The following is a 22,212-nucleotide window of genomic DNA, read 5'->3' as shown; positions in this document are numbered from 1 at the left end:
TCTCTTCCCCGAGCGAGAGGCCCAGTTCCCTCCACACACCCAGCCCTCTGCAGGCTGTGAGCCTGCTGGTATCAGCTGGAAAGCTTCTTTGATGGGTGCCCTGGGAGAATCCTGGGCCTTGGTCCTGGGTTCAGACGCTAATTCCATCCTTTTTGATCGTGAATACCTTTTTACTTTTTTCGGAGCCTCAGTTTCCTTAGCTGTAAAATGGGATAATTTCTCCCTCATGGGTTCAACTGATAATCAAGTGAGAAAACTCTGTGAGTGACAGAGTAGAAAATCAGCACTTTCTTTCCTTTAACTCCTCTTTCCAAGGTCCATCTTGCACCTTGGACCTTGCTTGCCTCAGTCTAGTCCCAGCCTCTGAACTATTTTCTCCTGGATACCATTTTTATCCCGGTTTCGCTCTTAAAGTTTCTTCTTTTCTTTTTTTAAGATTTTTTTTTTTTTAATTTGAGAGAGAGAGTGAGAGACAGATCACAAGCCGGGGGAGAAGGAGAAGCAGGCACCCCACTGAGCAGGGAGCCCGATGCGGGGCTCGATCCTAGGACCCCAGGATCACGACCCAACCCGCAAGCTGACGCCCAACTGACTGAGCTACCCAGATGCCCTTAAAGGGTCTTTGCTGTCTCTTGCAAGCCCTTCTTCCTACATTCAACGGCACACTTTGGTGTTCCCTCGCTGTGATGGGACTGTTTCTCTTCTCCTCCTGGGCACACAGCTAAACTACATTTCCCAGCCTCCTTTGCACTGAGGCTCCCCTGGATAGGCAGAGCCGTAAAATGGAAGGAGTCTGGGTCCCTGAATGACCTTACAGAAGGCCACCTTCCAATACCACTATTGGACTGTCACATAAGCAAGGAAAAAACTCCTGAGTTACACCCCTGAGATTTGGGGGTTGTGACAGCAGCTAGCCTGCTCTGACGGCCTGAGATTCTCTCCAGGCCCGGTTGCTGAGCTCCCTTCTCATGCTGCACAGTGAGTGACATAGTTTATGCATTTATTCATCAGTGCCACTATTTAATCTGCTACCTAAAATCAGGTGACTCCCAACTCTCTCTCTAGCTCTGACTTCCCTCCCAAGTTCTAAAAATGAATTCTAGGGGCGCCTGGGTGGCTCAGTCGTTAAGCGTCTGCCTTCGGCTCAGGGCGTGATCCTGGCGTTACGGGATCGAGCCCCACATCAGGCTTTTATGCTATGAGCCTGCTTCTTCCTCTCCCACTCCCCCCTGCTTGTGTTCCCTCTCTCGCTGGCTGTCTCCATCTCTTCAAATAAATAAAAATAAAATCTTTTTTAAAAAATGAATTCATTATGTTCTCCCCCGAAACTGCTCATCTCTGCATTTCTACATAATGCTATCCCCATGTCCTCCACCTCCCAAGATAGAAATCTTGAAGCTTAACCTCATTCTTCCCTCCAACACCCAATAGCCAATTAGGTCTAAAATCTGATTTTCTGAATAAGTGTATTTCAAACTTGACCTTCTTTTTCCCCTTAGGTCCAACCCCCATGATATCCAAATTGTACTACAATAATGCTCTCCCCTTGGGCTGTATTACCTTCAGGCCACCCTCCCGATGCTAGGTTCACTCAAAAGACAGATCCAAGAGGTACCTGGGTGGCTCGGTCAGTTGAGCGTCAGACTCTTGATTTCAGCTCAGGTTGTGATCTTGGGGTCGTGGGATTGGGCCCTGCATCGGGGCTCCATGCTGGGTGTCGAGCTTGCTTGGGATTCTCTCTCCCTCTTCTTCTGCCCCTCCCCACCTGATTGCATGTGCAGTCTCTCTCTAAATAAATGAATAAAATCTTAAAATAAAAAAAACCCCACAGATCTAAGCTTGCCACAAGTTTACTTAAAACCATCATTTGTTCACTCATTAATTCCTTTATTCTCCATTCGGTAAACACATCTTTGGTGGCTACTGGGTGCCAGGCCCTGGACTCTGAAACCACAAAGATGACCCATGGATTTGGAGGGACTACACTCTAATGAGCGAGGGACAACTTCACATAACTACAGCCCAGTTGTCGTGTGGTCGCATGACACGCTGTAGAAGAAATGCTACGTCTATTGGGGCGGTGGTGACATTTGAGCTGAATCTTGACGGTTGAGGAGTTTGGCGAGAAGTCAAGATGTGTGTGTCCGGGGCAAGCTGGGGGTGGGCCGCTTCAGGCGGGGGCACCTGCAAATGTAAGACTGGGTAAGTGGCTCTCCTCACCGCCAGCCTCCTGGGATGGATCTGGCCCATAGTGGAGGTGGGCCATCCAGATGCCACGAACTCGGCAGGCAGCTATTGAGCACCCGAGGAAACTGAGGCACACAGGCCTCCGTTTGCAGCTTATTGTCTGGAGCAAATAGATTGTCTTCAAAGTACCCTGGGCTGCTTCTGTCTAACGGCTCCACCCCAAACCTCCCCTCGGAACAGGACGGCACCCACCACGTCGGATCCTCAAGCAATACCCTCTTAGACTTTGAAAGTTTTCTCTCTACTTTGGGCTGGGTCTGCTCTACTTTGGAAATCTCAGAACCTTCTGGTTATATTCCTCTCTTGTTTTGTTGACAGTTCCAGGTTAATCTGCCTCCAGGCACGGTTGCTGAGCTTTGGGGCTCAGAGATGGGATCTGTTTCCCATTGCCTCAGCCCAAGGGCTTGGAGGACTCAGAACTGACAGGCATCCCCTCTCCCTGCAGCCCACCCTTCCCAGGTTCTGCCCGCCAAACTGAACGCGGTCCAGGGTCCGAAATAGGGATGCAGGGGACATTCAGGTGTAAATATCCATTTTCAGAAATGAAATGTCCCTAGAATTGGGCGTGGAGGCCCTTTTCATGTCTGCAAAAATGAATTGCGTTCATAGATTTCTCAAGACCTTCTCTATCTAAATCCTTTTACCATCTGGAATTTTCATTCTGTATGACAAAGCTTGATGTGTAACCATAATCTTATTGTGCACTTTTTCCCGTCTGCACAGAATAAATATTTTTAACATTTTAAAGTATATCCCTCACACACACACACCAAGAAAATCACATGGCATTTTCAGGGAATTACCAGGAATTTGATGAGACTGGAGGGCATGCACCAAGGACTGACCAGGCAGTGTCCAGATTCTGAAGGAGTCTTATTCTTCATGCCAAGGCTCTATCCGGACTGCTGTAAGAGGTGCAGGGATAATCTGGACACAGTGGCCTTTGAGAAGGTTCACTGGGACCATCACGGACAGAGGATGAAGTGATTGGGGTCAAGAAACCAAAGAGAAGACTGGGCAGGACCCAGGCAAGGTGTGTTAGGGCCTGGGAGAAGGAATGGCTCCAAGGGACTGTGGAAGAAGGGTCAGAGGAACTTGGCACCCAGTAAGAAAGGACAGGAAGGACTGGGGTTTCATGATGGTTCTGAGAAGCGCTGGAAAAGTCTAGAACAGACTTAGGTTTGGTGACCTTCCCACTTCTTTCAGAACTGAATTCAAACTCCCTCGCCCTTCCCAGCGGGGCTCCAACCTGCCCTTCCAGCCTCCTCTCTTTGAACCAGACACCCCATCCTCTCAGCGAACACCTTCTTGTGAATGTTTTCTCTAATTGTAAAAGTGATAGGCATTTATTATATAAACCTTGGAAATACAGAAAAATATGAACAAAATAAAAATCGTTCATAAACCTCCCACCTGGCAGATAACCACAGTAAACATTTGGGATATTTCCTTCAAATCTTTTTTTCTATAAATGTCTATGTTTTTACATTTTCTTTCTTTCTTTTCTTTTTTCTTTTTTTTAAAGATTTATTTGTTTGAAAGAGAGAGCTCGAACGTACGAGGGTGGGGAGGGGCAGAGGGAGAGAGAGAATCTCAAGCAGACTCCTCACTGACTGTGGAGCCCGGCACGGGGCTTGATCCCATGACCCTGAGATCGGGACCTGAGCCGAAATCAAGAGTTGGTCCAACCGACTGAGCCACCCAGGTGTCCCTATGTTTTTGCATTTTCATTACAAAATTAGATTCATATGTATTTACAGATTAGTAGGTTAGGATCCGCCCAGGACCCCGAAACCAGTACTAGTTCAGAAAAGCGCTGGCATGTGTCCATCGAGAGGGGGTTTGCTGACGGCCTCCCAGTTCGTGACAGTCTTTTCTCAACCTGAAATTGGGGCGCTTGGTTTGGCAAATCTGAAACAACAGTCGTGGTGTGTCTGAGGGACTTGGGGGGCTCGCTCCTGCTGCTGGGGCTAAGGCTCATCCAAACAGCACCCTGTGACAAGTGGGGAAAGCCCCCCAGCCCGCTGGTGGCCAGCTTAGCTGGTGAGGGCTGCATTTCCATCCCAGCTCAGCCTGTCCCCAGACCAAGCACAGGTGGCACAAATCGGGGTGGCTGCGTGGGTGGCCACATTCTCTCTCTTCACTGCCCCCCCCCAACAGATGCGCCCAGGCTGTTTCCAGATCCCTCCACGGGGCAGCCACGCTCCCGTCCTTCCCAAGTACCTCTCTCATTGTAGGTCAACTTGTCTCGCAGCCACTGAGCCTTCTGACTCAACAACTTCCTCTTTTGCAAATTTCCTCTTTGTCCTGGGGAAAGTACCAACCGCCTCTGGTGCCTATGGGCCCCCCTGGGCTCTGGCCTGGGATGGGGTCTTGTCCCCCCTGCCTCCCATCCCATCCCATCCCATCCCGGAGCCACAGGGGGAATCCTGGTTCTGGGGGCCTGTCAGTCTCACTGATTCCCCTTGGAGGAGGGAAGGAGCTCGCCCCCGTGGAAGACGAGATACAAACACATTACATGGGTAACAGCAAGCTCCCCGCTTTCAGCTCTCGTCTCTCCCTTCCTGGAGAGCGGGCAGGCAGGGGCGGGGGAGGCTGTGAGCAGGGCAGACAGCGGCTGAGCCAAAGAACCACACTCAAGTCACACATGCAGCCTTTCTATCAAGCCCCACATTCTTTATTGGGCTACAGACTGACGTAAATCTGCTACCTCCCCCCCACCTGTGCAAAGACGAGGGCCCGAATGTTCTCCGCGGTTCTGCAGCCTCGGCAGCCCCTGCTGCCCCCTCCTCCCGCGGGCTGTACTCACCACCACAAGCGCACACAGAGCCAAGGCCTTGCCTCTTGCCGCCAACGGCGCCCAGGCCCGGCCGGCGCAGGTGCGGGCGTTTCTGAGAATGACACCTGCCCGGAAACTCTTCTCACCTCTGCCCTTGGCAGGAGAAGCAGTTGCCGCCTCCGGCCGCCTCAGTCCGCAGGTGGGGGGCCAGGGGTGTCACCCGCACTCCCGGGAGCACGGCTGGGTGACTCCAGGTGGCCCCACATGGAGCACCGCACAAGCCTGACCCAGTAAGACTGTCCTAATCTATGGGGCCAAAAGTACTTTCCAGAACGATCCTAGGTGGGAGCTTGCTTCCATCCTCCTTCCTAGACTCTGGTGTCCCTGGATAGTCCTCTGCGAAGTCATGGGTCAAAGACGTGCTTTATGGGGACAGAGCAGCTCGGTGTCGAGGACAAAAACACGGAGGAGGCGCTGGGGAGAGGTCAGAATCAGCGAGGGAGGGTTCCTGACTCAGTCCGAAAGCGTCCCGTGGGTGGGGACCCTCTGGGCACCCGGTGTGGGCGCCGGGCGGCAAGACCCCGGGGTTGAGAAGCCGGAGGAGGGTTCGGGATGATCAGTGTCGGGATGATCAGTGGGGGAGACGAGGAGGCCGGAGCTGATGGAAGCTGGGAACGATTCTGCCCTCCGCTCTCGTTCTTCACAAGCACGGAGGGGCCTCCGCCTCCTCGGCTTCTGGCCCCCCCGAAGCCTCCTCCTCGCTGCCCACCAGCGGCTCCTGCTCCTCCGCCTTGAGCAGGGGGCCGGCCCCGGCCTTCAGCTCCTCCAGCTCCAAGGAGCACCGCGGGGCCTTGCCTCCATCCAAGAAAGTGGTGAGCATGGGCTGCCGGGCGGCCCCCTCCCCCGCAGACGCCCCAGAGCCCTTCTCGCCCCCAGACCCCGCTGCGGGGGCTGTCAGGGCCTCCTCATCCGACATCTGCGCTGGCCCAGCCCAGGCGTCGACCACCCCATTGCGCTTGCCAGCCCTGCTTAGCGTCAGCGCCCCCGTCCTCCTCTTCTGCCTCTGGCGCCACAGCAGAAGTAGGACCAGGAGGACGATGACCACCAGCAGGGCCACAAGCACAGCCACCAGCAGGGTGCCCTTTGTCCCCTGATCTGGAAGTGGGGTACTGCTTGTGTTTTCGGAGGACGACGCTGAGGTAGTCACCGTGAGCTTTTTCACCGAGGAGATGGGGGAGCCACTGGTCCCCTTGGGGGTCGTCAGAGAGCCTGTTGCCGTGGCGACAGGGGGTCCATTGGTTACATCAAAGATCTCCAGAGAGCCAGTTGCCGTGGTGACAGGGGGTCCACCAGCTACCTCAGAGGTCTCCAGAGAGCCAGTTGCCATGGTGACAGGGGGTCCATTGGTTACATCAAAGATCTCCAGAGAGCCAGCTGCCATGGTGACAGGGGGTCCATTGGTTACATCAAAGATCTCTAGAGAGCCAGTTGCCATGGTGACAGGGGGTCCACGGGCTACATCCGAGGTCTCCAGAGAGCCAGTTGCTGTGGTGACAGGGGGTCCACCGGTTACATCAAAGATCTCCAGAGAGCCAGTTGCCATGGTGACAGGGGGTCCATTGGTTACATCAAAGATCTCCAGAGAGCCAGTTGCCATGGTGACAGGGGGTCCACCGGCTACATCCGAGGTCTCCAGAGAGCCAGTTGCTGTGGTGACAGGGGGTCCACTGGTTACATCAAAGATCTCCAGAGAGCCAGTTGCCATGGTGACAGGGGGTCCACCGGCTACATCAGAGGTCTCCAGAGAGCCAGTTGCTGTGGTGACAGGGGGTCCACTGGTTACATCAAAGATCTCCAGAGAGCCAGTTGCCATGATGACAGGGGGTCCACCGGCTACATCAGAGGTCTCCAGAGAGCCAGTTGCCGTGGTGACAGGGGGTCCACCGGCTACATCAGAGGTCTCCAGAGAGCCAGTTGCCATGGTTCCGTTAGTCATAACGTGGAGTGCCAGAGAGTTTCTTCGCGGTTCAGCAGGGTTACTCTCTGCATTAATTTCTGGGTTTGATGATTCCTTAGTGGAAACTTCCTGGAAGACTGTTGGCTCAGGTACCTGGAGGTCACTGGTGGCCGCAGCGGAAGGCTCAGGGAGGGACACTTCACTGGCTGTATAGAGGTCTGGGGTAGATGTGAAGATCTGGGGTTTGGTGCCGTTGCCCTTCTCAGAGACCGTTGTTGTCATAGGGTTGGGGGTCACTGAGTTGAGGTTTGGGGCCTCAGAGACAGTTGAGACCAAAGAAAGAGAGGACTCTCCCGGTGCAGACATCTCCAAAGTGGCTGTGATGTTTGGAGGCTCTGGCATCAGCCCTTGAGCCCAGATGCCCCCCAAGAGGAGGAGAAACAGGGTCATTCCCATGACAGCAGGCACGGGCAGGAGTGGAGATCTGGGGTGGGGAAAGTGGAGAAAGACAGACATAGAAAGAGCTGAGAGGGAGAACCTGGCCAGGCCCTCCCCTTCTGCCCACTTCCCTGCTAACTGCCAGGCCTAACTTGTGGTTTAACGGCTTTTTCCACCCTTGCTTTTACTATTATCAGAAAGAACAAGGGACCAGACGCTGGCGGCTCTGCCCTCAGCTCAGACCCACAGGTCCCTTCGGGCCTTGGCTGCTTGCACCCCAGCAATGGCCACCCCTCCTGGCCTTCCCTGACCCTGCTCAGCCCCGATGACTCCTGATCCTCTTTTCCCATCATCTACCAGGGTCTTTCCAAGCCATAGCGTATTCCCAGGTCCGCTCAGGCTCTTGAGCCCCAGGTCGCACCCCTTACCGGCTCACTTGATGAGGGCACTTGGCCAGGCCACTTCAACTCCTCCTGGAGCTGGAGCAGGACTGGGCAGATAGGCCCCAGGGGGAAAGGAAGTGGCCCTGGCTCCACCCACCCCACCCCAGCATCCTGCCCCACCCGCCCTGCTCCCACAGCTGCCCTGTGATGACGGCTCCATCACTTGCTCTCTCTAGGGTCTGAGATGGCGCTAGGGGCTCTGGGGTCTCAGCTGAGGCAAGAGGGGGTTGTGGCGGGTGGGGGGTTCTGGAATGGGGACTTAGCTGGGAATTGGGATGGTAAGGGGTGGAGCTAGGCTAGGGATGAGGGTCAGAGCCAGGGTGGGGCAGAGGCGTGCTTGACAACAAGGGGGTGTGGAGGAGGACATGGGTGGGGAGGGTGGTTTCCTTTGCATTGTGGTCCCCAAGCTGTTGGGCCCAAATGCGTAGGGTAGCACCATTTTCTTCCCCGAGAGTTCCCAGGAAGTACCAGGGCAAAAAGAGGCCCTGACTCTGGCTGGAGGCAGTGAAAGCCTTTGCAGGCTGTGTGCAATCCCTGGTGGGCTCTTGATGACTTCTCAAGAAGCTGGGGGGTCACCACAACGGCCCCCAGCTGTGGGTACTGAACTAGACCAAGGTGGTCTTCCCGCCGAGCAGGGAGCCCAATGTAGGGCTTGATCCCAGGACCCTGGGATCATGCCCTGAGCCGAAGGCAGACGCTTAACAGCTGAGCCACCCAGGCGCCCCACAACCCTGATATCTTGACCTGAACCAAAATCAAGAGTCTGACGTTCAACCAATTGAGCCACCCAGGCAGCCCTTATTTTATTTTATTTTATTTTATTTTATTTTATTTTATTTTTTATTTTATTTTTTCTCTTCTGGTTTCTTTAATGATTTTTAAAAGGTTTTATTTATTTGTTTGAGAGAGAGCATAAGCAGGGGGAAGCAGTAGAGGGAGAGGGAGAAGCAGACACCCCACTGAGCAAGAAGCTCCCTACTCTCTTCTGATTTACAAGCTTTGACTTTCTGTGTATGTCTGGTTTTCGGGGGGCTTTTGCCTTTCTTTTTAAAAAATCAAAACCGATTTTTATATTGTGAAAACAATGGTAGATGTACGTGATAAATGATTGAACAGGCGCCTCTCTGGGCCTGGGGTTGTACCCTGCTCTCGAGCTAACGAGTTAGTCTGACGCAGATACATGAGACACCGGGTCCGAGACGGAGGAATCCATTACTCACCACAGAGCAAGCAGCAGGAGCATAATGTTTGCCTCAGTTCCCCTTGCCCTCAAGTCCCACAGGTGACTCAGAGGAGCTTGCTTGAAGCTGAGGAACACTGCACTTGGGGCACGGTCCTCTATTTGAGCAGGTGGAAAGCGGGCTTCCTTCTCTCCAGGGAGACATTACTCCACCGCTCAGAGTTACTCACCGCAAATGCGGCCCTGAGAAATTGCTGGGAGGGAGAGCGGCTGGGACCTGGCCGTCGGGGCCTGCTCGCCGGAGGGTGCAGGGTGCTCAGGGCCGGGGGATTGCCTCTCCCCACAGTCAGGATGGTATAAGAGGAAAGTTCCACACTCTGCCACGGGAGAAGTGTTCCCAACAAAATTGTGTCTTGTGACTGAGTTTACACGAGCAAGTATGCATGTCGTTAATTATCTTAAGTCTTTTGTACATCCGGTTCCGTACTTACTGACGAAAGAAAGAAGGAAAGAGGAAAGAAAGAGAAAAGGGAAGAAAAGAAAACATTCCATTGTCAGACATCTAGGTTATTTCAACATTTTTCTGTGGCTAACAGAAAAGTAGAAATCATTGGCTGAAAACTAATTGAAGGTTAATTTTTTTTTAAAGATTTTATTTATTTATTTGACAGAGAGAGAGACAGACAGCGAGAGAGGGAACACAGCAGGGGGAGTGGGAGAGGAAGAAACAGGCTCATAGTGGAGGAACCTGATGTGGGGCTGGATCCCAGAACGCCGGGATCAGGCCCTGAGCCTAAGGCAGACGCTTAACGACTGCGACACCCAGGCGCCCCAGGTTAATTGTTTTTTAATTCTAAAAAAGTCAACAAACACATTTGTAAGACTACACAAAGATTCCCAATTTCCCAATCTTTACAAAATTACTAAGGCGGGGGGAGCCTGGCTGGCCCGGTCAGAGGGGTGTGGGGCTCTTGATCTTGGGGTTGGGGGTTTAAGCCCCACGTTCGGTGTAGAGATTACATAAATAAATAAATTAATTAATTAACAAGACAGACAAAAAAAAAACCCTAAATAGCTCAGAGGAAAAAACTTTTTAAAAATGATTTAAAAAAAATAATAAAAAAATTAGTGAAGCAAAATGCATTTTTGGCAAAATGTCATTCCAACCAAATTGCCACTGAAAAGTTGTGTGGGGCTCTATGTGGGGCCCCCATTCTGAGCAGAGCAGAGAGGAGAATGGGTGCGGGCTTCTGCTTTAATGCCCAAGAAACAGGGTCCTATCAGCACAGGCTGTAGACCGTGGGGTGGAGGGAGAGATGATGAGAATTCGAGCAAGGCATGGTCATTGGCCTCAAGACGTCACAGAAGAGCAGCACTTAGAAAAGCCTGGGAGCAGCAGTCCGCCAGGGACAGAACCAAAGGTTCTCTGGGCGTGGTTCCAAGCGCTCCTCACCGCAAGCCCATCGTACAAGCGGGGAGGCCAAGGACAGAGAGATTAAGTAGCCTGGCCTAGAACAGGCCAGGCTCAGTGCCAAGCGCTTCCCATTAACAGAGCCTTTGCTCTTCAGAACTACTCTCTAAGACGCATGTCGTTACCCTCATCTCACAGGTGCAGAAAGCGAGAAACAAAACAGCTCAGAGACTTGGCAAGGTCAGGCAACCAGCAAGGGCTAGCGGTGAGCTCTAAACCAGGTTAGGGCGCCTGGGTGGCTCAGTTGGTTAAGCGTTTGCCTTCCCCTCAGGTCACGATCCCTGGGTCCTGGGATCGAGCCCCGCATGGTTCTCCCAGCTCTGCTGGGAGTCAGCTTTTCCCTCTCCCTCTGCTGCTCCCCCTGCCCGTGCTCTCTCTCTCTTTCTCAAACAAATGAATAAAATCTTTAAAAAATAAACAAATAAACAAAACAGGTTGGCCTAAGGGTCCAAGGCCAAGACAAGGATCGCCCAGGTAGTACCAGGGTCGGTACTTAATTACTGTGCTGCATTTCTAGACAGGTTTGTGTATAAAGAATTCAAATAAGAGAAGGAACGTAGACTTTACAAATGACCAATCTACAGCAACCGCATAATTGATTCAAGTAAGAATGAGTGTTAAAACTGTTGAGTAAAACTGGGGCAGCAGGGAAGGGGTGCGTATATGATATGTTTGGAGGCTTAAAGCATCTCCCCCCAAGGTACACGTTCATTACCAAGGAAAAGGAGCCACTCCATGGCTTCGTGGTGGAGAAATCTAGCAGACATCATCTTAACTTGGGTAACTTAGTCAAAAAAAATTTTTTTAAATAGACTTATTTTTAAGTAACCTCTACAACAGGCTCGAACTCACAACCTTGAGATCAAGAGTCACATGCCCTATCGACTGAGCCAGCCAGGCGCCCCAAACAAGTGATCAAACTTAACATCACTTGTTAGTCATGGAGCAAGCCGGCATCAAGAAGGTCCAGACATGACGCCCTCAGAAGGACACAGCACGCTTCTGTCGTAGTCCCAGAAACAACGCAAATCCAAATTGAGGGTCGTTTTACAAAACAACTGCCTTGTACTCTTCAAAAATGTCCGGGTCAGGAAGGACAAAGAAAGCCCTGAGACATTCTTCCAGATCTTAAAAGAGTAGGGAGATGTGATGACCAAATGCATTGCGGATGGGACCCTGGAATGAAGGGGGAAACGCGGAGAGGCACACGGGGCGGGGGGGTGGCACAGACTGCAGAGGCGACAATGATATTGAACTTGGCTGAATCGGATAAGTGTAGTCTGTTTATGAAAGAGAACATCCTAGTTTGCAGAAAACACGTAGCTGAAGTTTGTAGGCACGAAGGTGCCCAAGGCAGCAACTTCCTCTTAAAAATTTCCACACAAGTAATAAAAATACTAATGTAGGAGATAAACACGAAGCGTGTGTGTCAAAGTGTCATGGGTAGTGGGGGGCGCCCAGGTTGGTGGGTGTGGAGATGTGGGGAGAGTGGGGTGCTCAGAGGAGCCACGGGATGGGGTTATTCCTCAGTTACATTCTTTTTTTTTTTTTTTTTTACATTTTATTTATTTATTTGACAGAGAGAGCACAAGCAGGGGGAGCAGCAGAGGGAGCGGGAGAAGCTGATTCCCCGCTGAGCAGGTTGCTCAACTTGGGGGGGGGGCACGACACTCAATCCTAGGACCCTGAGATCATGACCTGAGCCGAAGGCATATGCTTGGCCCACTGAGCCACCCAGGCGCCCCTGAGTTACATTCTTCTAGAACAAACCAGTATGCGCATGTATTTTAACATTTTCCTATTTAAAATTGTACCCTTCCCCTAGTCTGCTCTCCCCATTCCCTCCACCCCACCCCTCCTTTCTCTCCGCAACACTTCACACTTTCTCATTTGCTGTATCTACTTTCTTGGTTCTGTCTTTCTGCCCCCAGAACGTAAGCTCCCAGGCAGTACGAGCGTGTCTGCGGCTGTACCGGCAACCCCTAGAGAGTGCTTCGTACACAGCAGGCGCTCGGCGACCGCGGAGAGAAAGAGAGCGCATCCAGCAGGCCCGAGGCTGGGCGGGAGCGTGAGGGGGGGCGAGGAGAGGTGCAGGGAGGCGGGCACCGGGAGCGCCAGGGCTGTGAAGGCCCCGCCCAGCCCTGACCAGAGCGTCGGGGAGGCCAACCCACGTGGTCTAGCGATGCAAGTGACTTGTGTTCTAGGAAGATATCTCTTCCCGCCCAGGGTTTGGACTTGCAGCCCCGACTTTCTGCGGGTCTTTGAAGGGCCATTTCCTGCCAGACACCGCAGCTGATAGGAGTTGGTGCAGGGGAGCCTGCCCCTCCTTGCTTCAAAGCGGGCCACCAGGGAAGCCACCGGAGAGGGAGAGGGGACCGGGCACCTGAGCTGCGTCACCTCCTCTCTGTGTGGACTAGGCTCAGTCATTGCAGCCCTCTGCCTCAGTTTCTTCATCTGTAACATAGGGATAATAATGCTATTTTTCAAAGTTTGGGGGAGGATTAAATTAGCTAGTGTGGGGCCCCTGGTGAGAACCTAGTATATAATAGCTGATGTGATAAGAACCGAACTGGTAAGTGCGATTCTGATCTTCCAGGTCAGGGTCCAGGCCTCCAGGATTTGGATCCAGGGTTCCAGGATTTGGGCTTGCTCTGGGCCCTGGGGCCCTTTCTTCCCATCTGTAACCCTCTCCAGAAACAGGGCAGGCAGCAGCCCTTGTCCTCTGGGGAATTTCCATCTGGCCAGAGAGATGTCTACATACTAATTTATTCACTGAACATATTTTTAAAAATTTTTATCAAAGTAATGATATTATAAGTACAGAGAATTTATCACAAATGACAATTCTCCTCCCCAAGTCGTGGTCCTGGAAAAAAAAATTTTTTGTAATGTTTTTAACTTATTCTAGTCTCCATTCTTCAGATGGGTCCATATCCCTAAACACCCTGCTAATTCAGCGGTTTCGTACTGTATCCATTTTGCCTGTCATCATCTACCAGCTTCCAGCTCGATGGCTGAGCATTTGACCCACTGGCCCTGTCCTACTTCCCAGGTCAGCTACAGCCTTCTCTTTCCAGGCCCTTTGTAACTGTAACGAAAGTTGCGTTTTTTTAAACAGTAGCTGCTTACGGTCATCCGGTTAAGCTCCACGGCACAGTGATAGGGGAGTGGACTCGGGGGCCAGAGTTTCTGAGCCAGACCCAGGCTCAGCCACTGGCTGAATGTGTGATCCTGGGCGACGATGTGGTCTTCCTGTGTCTGAGGTTGCTCATCCATGAGAAGGGATGGACTGTATGCAGCTGTCCTGAGGATTAAATGAGCGAAGACACGGGCGGTGCTCAGAACAGTGCCAGAGCTCTAAATGCCACGTATGCGCGGGCTGTGATAAATCCGCCATTGTCACTTTGTGGCTTCCCTTCCTTTAGCTCTCTTCGGTCCAGTTTCTGTTATGCGTACATTTGCTTTTATAAGGCCTTTTATAAGGCTCTAGGTAGCTCATACTCGCGTTCTCTTCTTGCATCGGCTACAGCTGTGCTATGCGATACGGCAGTCGCTAGCCACATGGGGCTATTTTATTTAAGATCAATGAAAATTAAATAAGATTTAAAATTCAGTTCCTCTGTTGCAACTAACCAGCTACATTTCAAGTACTTGAAAACCACATGTGGCTAGTGGTTACCTTGCTGGATATCACCCCAGTAGCATAGCTGCAGTATCTCACTGGCTGGTCCAGAATTTGCGTCTAACAATGAAAAACTATTAATTGTCTTTCCTTTTAAAGGTTATGTAATTTGGGAGGCACCTGAGTGGCTCTGTCGGTGAAGCATCTGCCTTTGACTCAGGTCATGATCTCAGGGTCCTGGGATCGAGCCCCGCATCAGGCTGGGGAGTCTGCTTCTCCCTCTCTCTCTGCCCCTCCCTTTGCTCGTGTTCTCTTTCTCTCTCTCAAATAAATAAATACAATCTTTATTTAAAAAGATGATATAATTTCATTCGGTGAACAGCCAATACTTTACTATGATTATCTACCCTGAATTATACATCTTTTAATTTTTCCTAGAGTTTCTAATTGCTTTTCATAATTTCTTGCTCCAAGAGGAGCCCTACCTGCCCCCTGCCTCTCCCCATTGCTTCACAACTTCATCCTAGAACTGGTGGTTATGTCTCTCCCAGGTGGGATCCCCCATTTCCTGCACCCCACATCCTCCTCTTTCAAAGGCTTATCCCCTCGTTTTTATATTTATTGTATTTATTTATTTATTTATTTATTTATTTATTTATTTATTTATTTATTTATTTATTTTAAGTAAGCTCCGTGCCCAATGTGGGGATTGAACTCACAGCCCCGAGATCAAAAGTTGCATGCTCTATCGACTGAGTCAGCCAGGCATCCCTTCATTTTTGCTGGAGCACATCCTCAAATCATTTCCTAAGAAAGAGGCCTTCTTAAGAAGAAGGTAAACTTTCTGATTACTCTTTCCCCTAAATATGTCTTTATTTTATTCCTACACTTGCTTGATACAGAATTCCAGGCTAAAAATTATTTCCTTAGAACCTAGAAGCATTGTCTTATTTTCTAGTAGGAACTGAAAACTTGATTTTACTGAAGAATAGTTTGATGCTAATCCAGGAGTTTTTCTCAAAAATAAAAAAGGGGGAGGGGACTTGAAAATCCAACCTCTAAGTTAGGAAGCCCTACTCCAGTACCTAAAGCCCCAGTTAGTGTTTTAGTAGTCCACTCTGAAGGATAGAGGGACTTCGAAGAAATACCATTCAAGGAAGTCCTGCAAAGTGGAAAGAAAGCACCAAAATGAAACCATCCCATCAACCATTCTGCCCCCCTCCCTCCTGAAGAACCCCATTTTGTTCAGAGGCCCACCCTCCATGCAGATCGGGAATACTGAGCCCTCCTTCAGCTCCAGGAAAAGCCTGATTAGGGGCACGTGGCCGGCTCAGTCACTGAAGTGTGTCCCTCTTGGTCTTGAAGTTGTAAGTTTGATCTCCACGTTGGGTGCAGCGATTACTTAAAAATAAATAAATAAACTAAATAAATAAACAAATAAATAAATATTTAAATAAAGAAAGTTTGATTAATCTAAAGGAACTAGCCTCACCCTTGCTCATGATTAGAAAGGGAAACCTGACCCATTTATAGCCAGTGAGATGAAGGAATGGAGGCTTCTTGGAAAGTTCTTCTTTACTTGTAAAATAAAACCAGGGGCACTGATTTCCCTCTCCCTCCCACTAGAGATGATTAAAGACCCGTCCAACAACTCTGAAAGGAACCAGCCCTTAGATGATAATAATGTGAGTGGCAGAGCAGGGAGACAAAGAGCATGGGATCCCTGAAGCATCGTAAAGCTGGATCAATGGGCCCTGAATAACACCTGTCCCCTTCTGTGGTCTTCCTACAAATTGGATCTTTAGTTATTTGTAGTTAAGAGCATTGAGGCACCGGGGTGGCTCAATGGGTTGAATGTCGGATTCTTGATCTAGGCTCAGGTCTTGATCCACGGTCGTTGTGAGTTCAAGCCCCATGTTAGGCTCCACACTGGGCGTGGAACCCACTTAAAAAAAATAACATAGTTAAGAGTATTATAAGTATATAAACAAAATGAAAAATAATCTTTGAGGAAACAGTAGAAATTATATAAAGAAAAAGGAAGGGAGGAAGGAAGGAAGGGAGGAAGATAGATCTGATATTCTTGGAGAATTTGAGAAGATATTGCTTCCTTAAAATAAGAATAGGATGCTAATAAGAAGAAATAATTAGAGTATAAGACTGAATTCTTAGAAATTAAAACTGTGATATTGAATTAATAAAAGTTCTAGAATATAATATCAAGAAACTATCCCCAAAAATAGAACCCTGCAAAAGTGGAAGGTGGGGGAGAAAATATGGAGGCAACATCTAAGACCACATTATTTCAGGTAAAGTGATGGGCTATAACAAAGAGATCCAGTAATGTGGTCAAAAGAACAGAGTAGATTATTTCTCTTGAATGGAACGAGTCCAGGTTAAGTGGTGGTTTGGTGAGGCAGGTCTGTACCTCACATCATTCAGGGACCAGACCACTTCCTAGTCACTTTTCTGCCATCCACTGGTGCTGAGATAAATCTGCTGTCTGGAATTTTAAATGGCAGGAAGAAAAGAGAGTATGGAGGAAGCATGCCTTGCCCATCTTCTTAGATGTATGCCTAGAAGTCTTTTCCTCTTTTTTTTTTTTTTGAGAATTTTTAATTTAAGTAATCTCTACACCCAACATGGGGCTTGAACTCACAACCCTGAGATCAAGTCACATGCTCTACTAACTAAGCCAGCCAGGCACCCCTGTATGCCTGGAAGTCTTAAACGTCAATTTCGTCAATTTCAAAACATTCTGTTGGTGAAAACTTAGATGATCATGCCGAACTGCAAGGAAGGCTGGGAGATGTAGTACGGCCCTGTTCGCAATGGGAGAGGGGATAAGTGGATTTTGGCAGACAATGAGTAAGTAGCGCTCACCGCAGAGACACAGCAGATCAATTCAAGAGGCTCAAGCCAACCATGCCAGGACACCATCAAAAAAATGGAAGAGGGATAATTATCAGAAATAACATAAGACACTCAGCTGAAAAACATGCACCTTCAGACAGATCCCAGTAAAAGTCTACTTGGTTAAATTCAGCCCTATGTATTTTATTTTATTTCTTTATTTTTAAGAAGAATTGGTAGAAAGTCTTTTATTTATTTATCTTTTTTTAAATTTATTTATTTATTTATTTATTTATTTATTTATTTATTTATTTATTTTAGAGAGAGAGTGCATGCAGAGGGGCAGGGGGAGAGGGAAAGAGAGAATCTTGAAGCAGGCTCCACAAACAGTGCTGAGCCCAACTCAGGGCTCAATCTCATGACCCCAAGATCTCGACCTGAGTCAAAATCAAGAGTCGGACGTTTAACTGACTGAGCCAGCCAGTTGCCCCTTCCTGTGTATTTTAGTTTATTTTTTGATACAATTTGTTCTTTTTGATACAGATGAAACACCTGCCCAATAGAAGAAGACTCGTGCCCAGATGCTTCATTATCCCAAAGATGCCACTTATGACTGACCTCTTTCCTAAGGAGTAGAAGGCAACTGAGTCCAAAAAACATGGATGAAATCCGAAATGAAAAAGTGGACATTACAAATGACAATACAGAACTATGAAGGCTCTTGAGAGACTACTATGAACAATTACATGCCAACAAACTGGACGACCTAGATGAAGGGGATAAATTCCTAGAAACGTACAAACTACCGAGACTGAACTGTGAAGAAATAAAAATACCTGACAGACTGGTCACCAGAAAGAGATTGAATCAGTAATCACAAATCTCCCAACAAACAAATGTCCTGGACCAGATGCCTTCACTCATGAATTCTACCAAACAGTTTAAGAAGAATTAATACCAATGGTTCCCAAACTCTTCCAAAAAAAAAAAAAAAAGAGGACAGAATACTTCCAAACTCATTTTACAAGAACAGCATCACCCTTATACCAAAATCAGACAAGGAGACTACAAGAAAAAATTATAGGCCAATATCCCTGATGAACATAGACACAAAGATTCACAACAAAATATTAGCAAACCAAATTCAACAATACATTAAGAGGTTCATATGCCATCATGAAGTGGGATTTATTCTAGAGATGCAAGGATGGTTCAACACCCACAAATCAACCAACATGATACCACATTAAAAAAAAATGAAGGGTGAAAATTATATGATCATCTCAATAAATGCAGAAAAAGCATTTGATAAAATTCAACATCCATTTATGATTTTAAAAAACTCTCAACAGGGGCGCCTGGGTGGCACAGTGGTTGGGCGTCTGCCTTCGACTCAGGGCGTGATCCCGGCGTTATGGGATCAAGCCCCACATTAGGCTCTTCCGCTATGAGCCTGCTTCTTCCTCTCCCACTCCCCCTGCTTGTGTTCCCTCTCTCGCTGGCTGTCTCTATCTCTGTCGAATAAGTAAATAAAATCTTTAAAAAAAAACAAACAGGGGCGCCTGGGTGGCACAGCGGTTAAGCATCTGCCTTCGGCTCAGGGCGTGATCCCGGCGTTACGGGATCGAGCCCCACATCAGGCTCCTTCGCTATGAGCCTGCTTCTTCCTCTCCCACTCCCCCTGCTTGTGTTCCCTCTCTCGCTGGCTGTCTCTATCTCTGTCAAATAAATAAATAAAATCTTTAAAAACAAACAAACAAACAAACTCTCAACAAAGTGAATACAGACCATAATATCTCAACATAATAAAGGCCATATACGACAAGTCCACAGCTTACATCATACTCAATGGTGAAAAGCTGAAAGCTTTTCCTCTAAGATCAGGAACAAGGTAAGAAAGCCCATTCTCACCACTTTTATTTAACATACTATTGGAAATTCTAGACAGAGCAATTAGGCAAGAAAAATAAATAAAAGGCATCCAAATTGGAAAGGAAGAGATAAAACTGTTTCTATTTGCAGATGAAATGATATTATATGTAGAGGATACTAAAGACCACCAAAAAGCCGTTAGAACTAATAAGTGAATTCAGTAAATTTGCAGGATACAAAATCAATATGCAAAAATCAATTGTGTTTCTATACACTAACAGTGAATTATCAGGATGGGAAATTAAGAAAACAATCCCATTTACAATTGCATCAAAAAGAATAAAATACATAGGAATTAATTTAACCAGTAGATGAAAGACCTCTACACTGAAAACTATAAGACACTGATGAAAGAAATTGAAGGTGACACAAATACATGCTCATGGATTGTTAGAATTAATATTGTTCAAGTGTCCCTACTACCCAACACAATCCACAGACTCAATAATCACATTGAAAAGTTCCAATGGCCTTTTTCACAGAAGTAGATCAGCAATCCCAAATAGACCAAACAATCCCTAAATTTGTATGGAACCGCAAAAGACCCCAAAGAGCCAAAGCAATCTGGAGAAAGAACAAAGCTGGAGGCATCACATCATGGTTCCTGATTTCAAACAATATTATGAAGCTGTAGTAATCAAAATAGTACGATATTAGTATAAAAACAGACACATAGGGGCGCCTGGGTGGCTCAGTCGGTTAAGCGTCTGCCTTTGGCTCAGGTCATGATCCCAGGGTCCTGGAATCGAGTCCCGCATCAGGCTCCCTGCTCAGCAGGGAGCTGGGTTCTCCCTCTCCCCCTGCTGCTCCCCCTGCTTGTGTTCTCTCTCTCATTCACTCTCTTTAATAAATAAATACAATCTTAAAAAAAAAAAAACAGACACATAGACCAACTGAACAGAATAGAGAGCCTAGAAGTAAACCCACACACATATATGGCCAATTAACTCATGACCGAGAAGCCAGAGTATACAAATGAGGAAATGCTAGTCTCCTCAATAAATGGTATAGGGAAAACTGGACAGCACGTTAAAAAGAAAGAAAACAGACCCTGCTCTTACACCATACACAAAAATCAACTCAAAATGGATGAAAGATTTGAACGTTAAGACCTGAAATCATAAAACTCTTAGAAGAAAACATAGAGGGTAAACTCCTTGACATGGGTCTTGGTGAAGATTTTTTGGATTTGACAACAGAAGCAAAAATAAACAAGTGGGACTACATCAAAAAGCAGAACCTAAGAAGCTTCTGCACAGCGAGGGAACCATTGGCAAAATGAAAAGGCAACCTACCCAGTGGGAGGAAATTTTTGCAAATCACATATTTGATAAAGGATTAATATCCAAAATATATAAAGAACTCATACAACTCAATAGCTAAAACGAAACAAAAACAATTCAATTAAAAATGGGCAGAGGTGGGGCACGTGGGTGGCTCAGTCGGTTAAGCGTCTGCCTTCGACTCAGGTCATGATCCTGGGGTCTCTGCTCAGTGGGGAGCCTGCTTCTCCCTCTCCCCCTGCTCATGCTCACTCGCTCTCTCTCTCTCAAATAAATAAATAAAATCTTTTTAAAAAATGGGCAGAGGAGGGGTGCCTGGCTGGCTCAGTCAGTAGAGCATGCAACTCTTGATCTCAGGGTCGTGAGTTTGAGCCCCATGTTGGGTGTGGAACAACTTAAAAAAATGGGCAGAGGATCTGAATAGACATTTTTCTGAAAAAGACATACAGATAACAGTTTCATGAAAAAGTGCTCAACATCACTCATCATCAAACCACACGAGATATATGAGATATCACCGTACACCTGTTAGAATGGCTATTGTCAAGAAAAACACAACAACAACAAGAAATAGGTGTTGATAAGGACGTGCAGAACAGGAAATGCTGTGTGCCATTGGTGGGAATGTAAATGGGTGACACCACTATGGAAAACAGTATGGAGATTTCTCGAAAGTGTAAAAATAGAAGTATCACGTGATTCAGCAACTCTACTGGTATTTATCTGAAGGAAATGAAGACACTAATCTGAAAGATATCTGCCCTGCCATGTTTATTGTAGCATTATTTACAGTAGGCAAGACATGGCAGCAGTCTAAGTGTCCATCAATGGGTGAACAGAAAAAGAAAATATGGTATATATATATATATATATATATGGTATACACACACACACACTCAGACCCACACACACACTGGAATATTATTCAGCCATAAAAAAGAAGGAAATCTTGGGGCACCTGGGTGGCACAGCGGTTAAGCGTCTGCCTTCAGCTCAGGGCGTGATCCCGGCGTTATGGGATCGAGCCCCATGTCAGGCTCCTCTGCTGTGAGCCTGCTTCTTCCTCTCCCACTCCCCCTGCTTGTGTTCCCTCTCTCGCTGGCTGTCTCTATCTCTGTCGAATAAATAAATAAAATCTTTAAAAAAAAAAAAAAAAGAAGGAAATCTTGCCATTTGTGACGACATGGATGGACCCTGAGGGCATTATGCCAAGTGAAATAAGTCAGACAGAGAAAGACAAATATTGTATTGGGCTCATTTATCTGTGGACTCTAAAACAGAACAAAACAAAACAAAAAAATGAATTCATCAATACAGAGAACAAATTGGTGTGGGCCAGAGGGGAAGGGAGGAGGGAGTTGGGCAAAATGGGTGAAGGGGGTCAAAAGGTATAAGCTTCCAGGTATAAAATAAGTAAGTCCTGGGATGTAATATACAGTTTGAGGACTATAATTCACACTGCTTTTTGTTTATTTGAAAGTTGGTTGGAGAGTAGCTACTAGAAGAACGTTTGTAACTGCGTCACAATATATGTTAAGTAGGTTATTGTGATCGTTTCTCGATGTATGCAAATATTGATATGCTATATTGATACAAATACATTAGGCTGTACACCTCAAACTAATATAATATTGTATGTCGATTGTGTCTCTATTAAAAAAAAACAACAAAGAACATAGATGATGAGGTAAAATAAAAATGAGAGAAAGAAAATCCGAGCCCAATAAAGGGCTAAGAGAGGGACCAACTTCACATTTGACTTGGAGCTTCCTGGGGCTAACCCTGGAAGGGACGATTTACATGATGAGATCCCTTAGTCAAAAAGGAGGAAACACGGTAGTTAGTTCCTCTGAGGAGTCCGGAACTCACTTCTAAAATTAGTTTTCATGTGAGAACATACCTCATGCCAGTTGATGTCATGGATGTAATGGCGGATAGACAAGGCATCCGTCATGAGGGAGGGCCTGGGGCTTGGGGTCACACAAACTAGCTTGAAGATGTGCGCCT

General features: G+C 47.7%; 1 protein-coding gene across 5 annotated transcripts; it reads right to left on the bottom strand.

Moving 5' to 3' along the window:
• Positions 1 to 72: 72 nt before the first annotated feature.
• SPN (sialophorin) lies at positions 73 to 9,244 on the bottom strand. 5 transcript variants are annotated; one of them, XM_087868877.1, is made up of 4 exons: positions 7,850 to 7,931; positions 3,051 to 7,467; positions 1,616 to 2,184; positions 73 to 200 (listed from the first exon to the last, which is right to left on the bottom strand). In XM_087868877.1, the coding sequence occupies exon 2, from the start codon at positions 7,437 to 7,439 to the stop codon at positions 5,727 to 5,729; it is 1,713 nt and encodes a 570-aa protein (XP_087725003.1). In that variant the 5' UTR covers positions 7,440 to 7,467; positions 7,850 to 7,931; the 3' UTR covers positions 73 to 200; positions 1,616 to 2,184; positions 3,051 to 5,726. The 5 variants fall into 5 exon arrangements, with proteins under 5 accessions (XP_087725003.1, XP_087725014.1, XP_087725008.1 ...); XM_087868888.1 differs by lacking the exon at positions 73 to 200 and having other exon boundaries at positions 1,658 to 1,788; positions 3,051 to 3,152; positions 4,471 to 7,467; XM_045785982.2 differs by lacking the exon at positions 73 to 200 and having other exon boundaries at positions 1,748 to 2,184; positions 3,051 to 3,152; positions 4,471 to 7,467.
• Positions 9,245 to 22,212: the final 12,968 nt, after the last annotated feature.

Source organism: Ursus americanus, chromosome 2 (genome assembly GCF_024610735.1).
Source record: "Ursus americanus isolate L20-20 chromosome 2, mUrsAme1.1.p, whole genome shotgun sequence".
NCBI classification, from domain to species: Eukaryota; Metazoa; Chordata; class Mammalia; order Carnivora; family Ursidae; genus Ursus; species Ursus americanus.
This window is presented reverse-complemented; position numbering and strand designations above follow the sequence as displayed.

Bases quoted from the DNA above. Each gene is read 5' to 3' on its own strand.
- SPN (XM_087868893.1), bottom strand. From the start codon at position 7,439: ATGGGAATGACCCTGTTTCTCCTCCTCTTGGGGGGCATCTGGGCTCAA.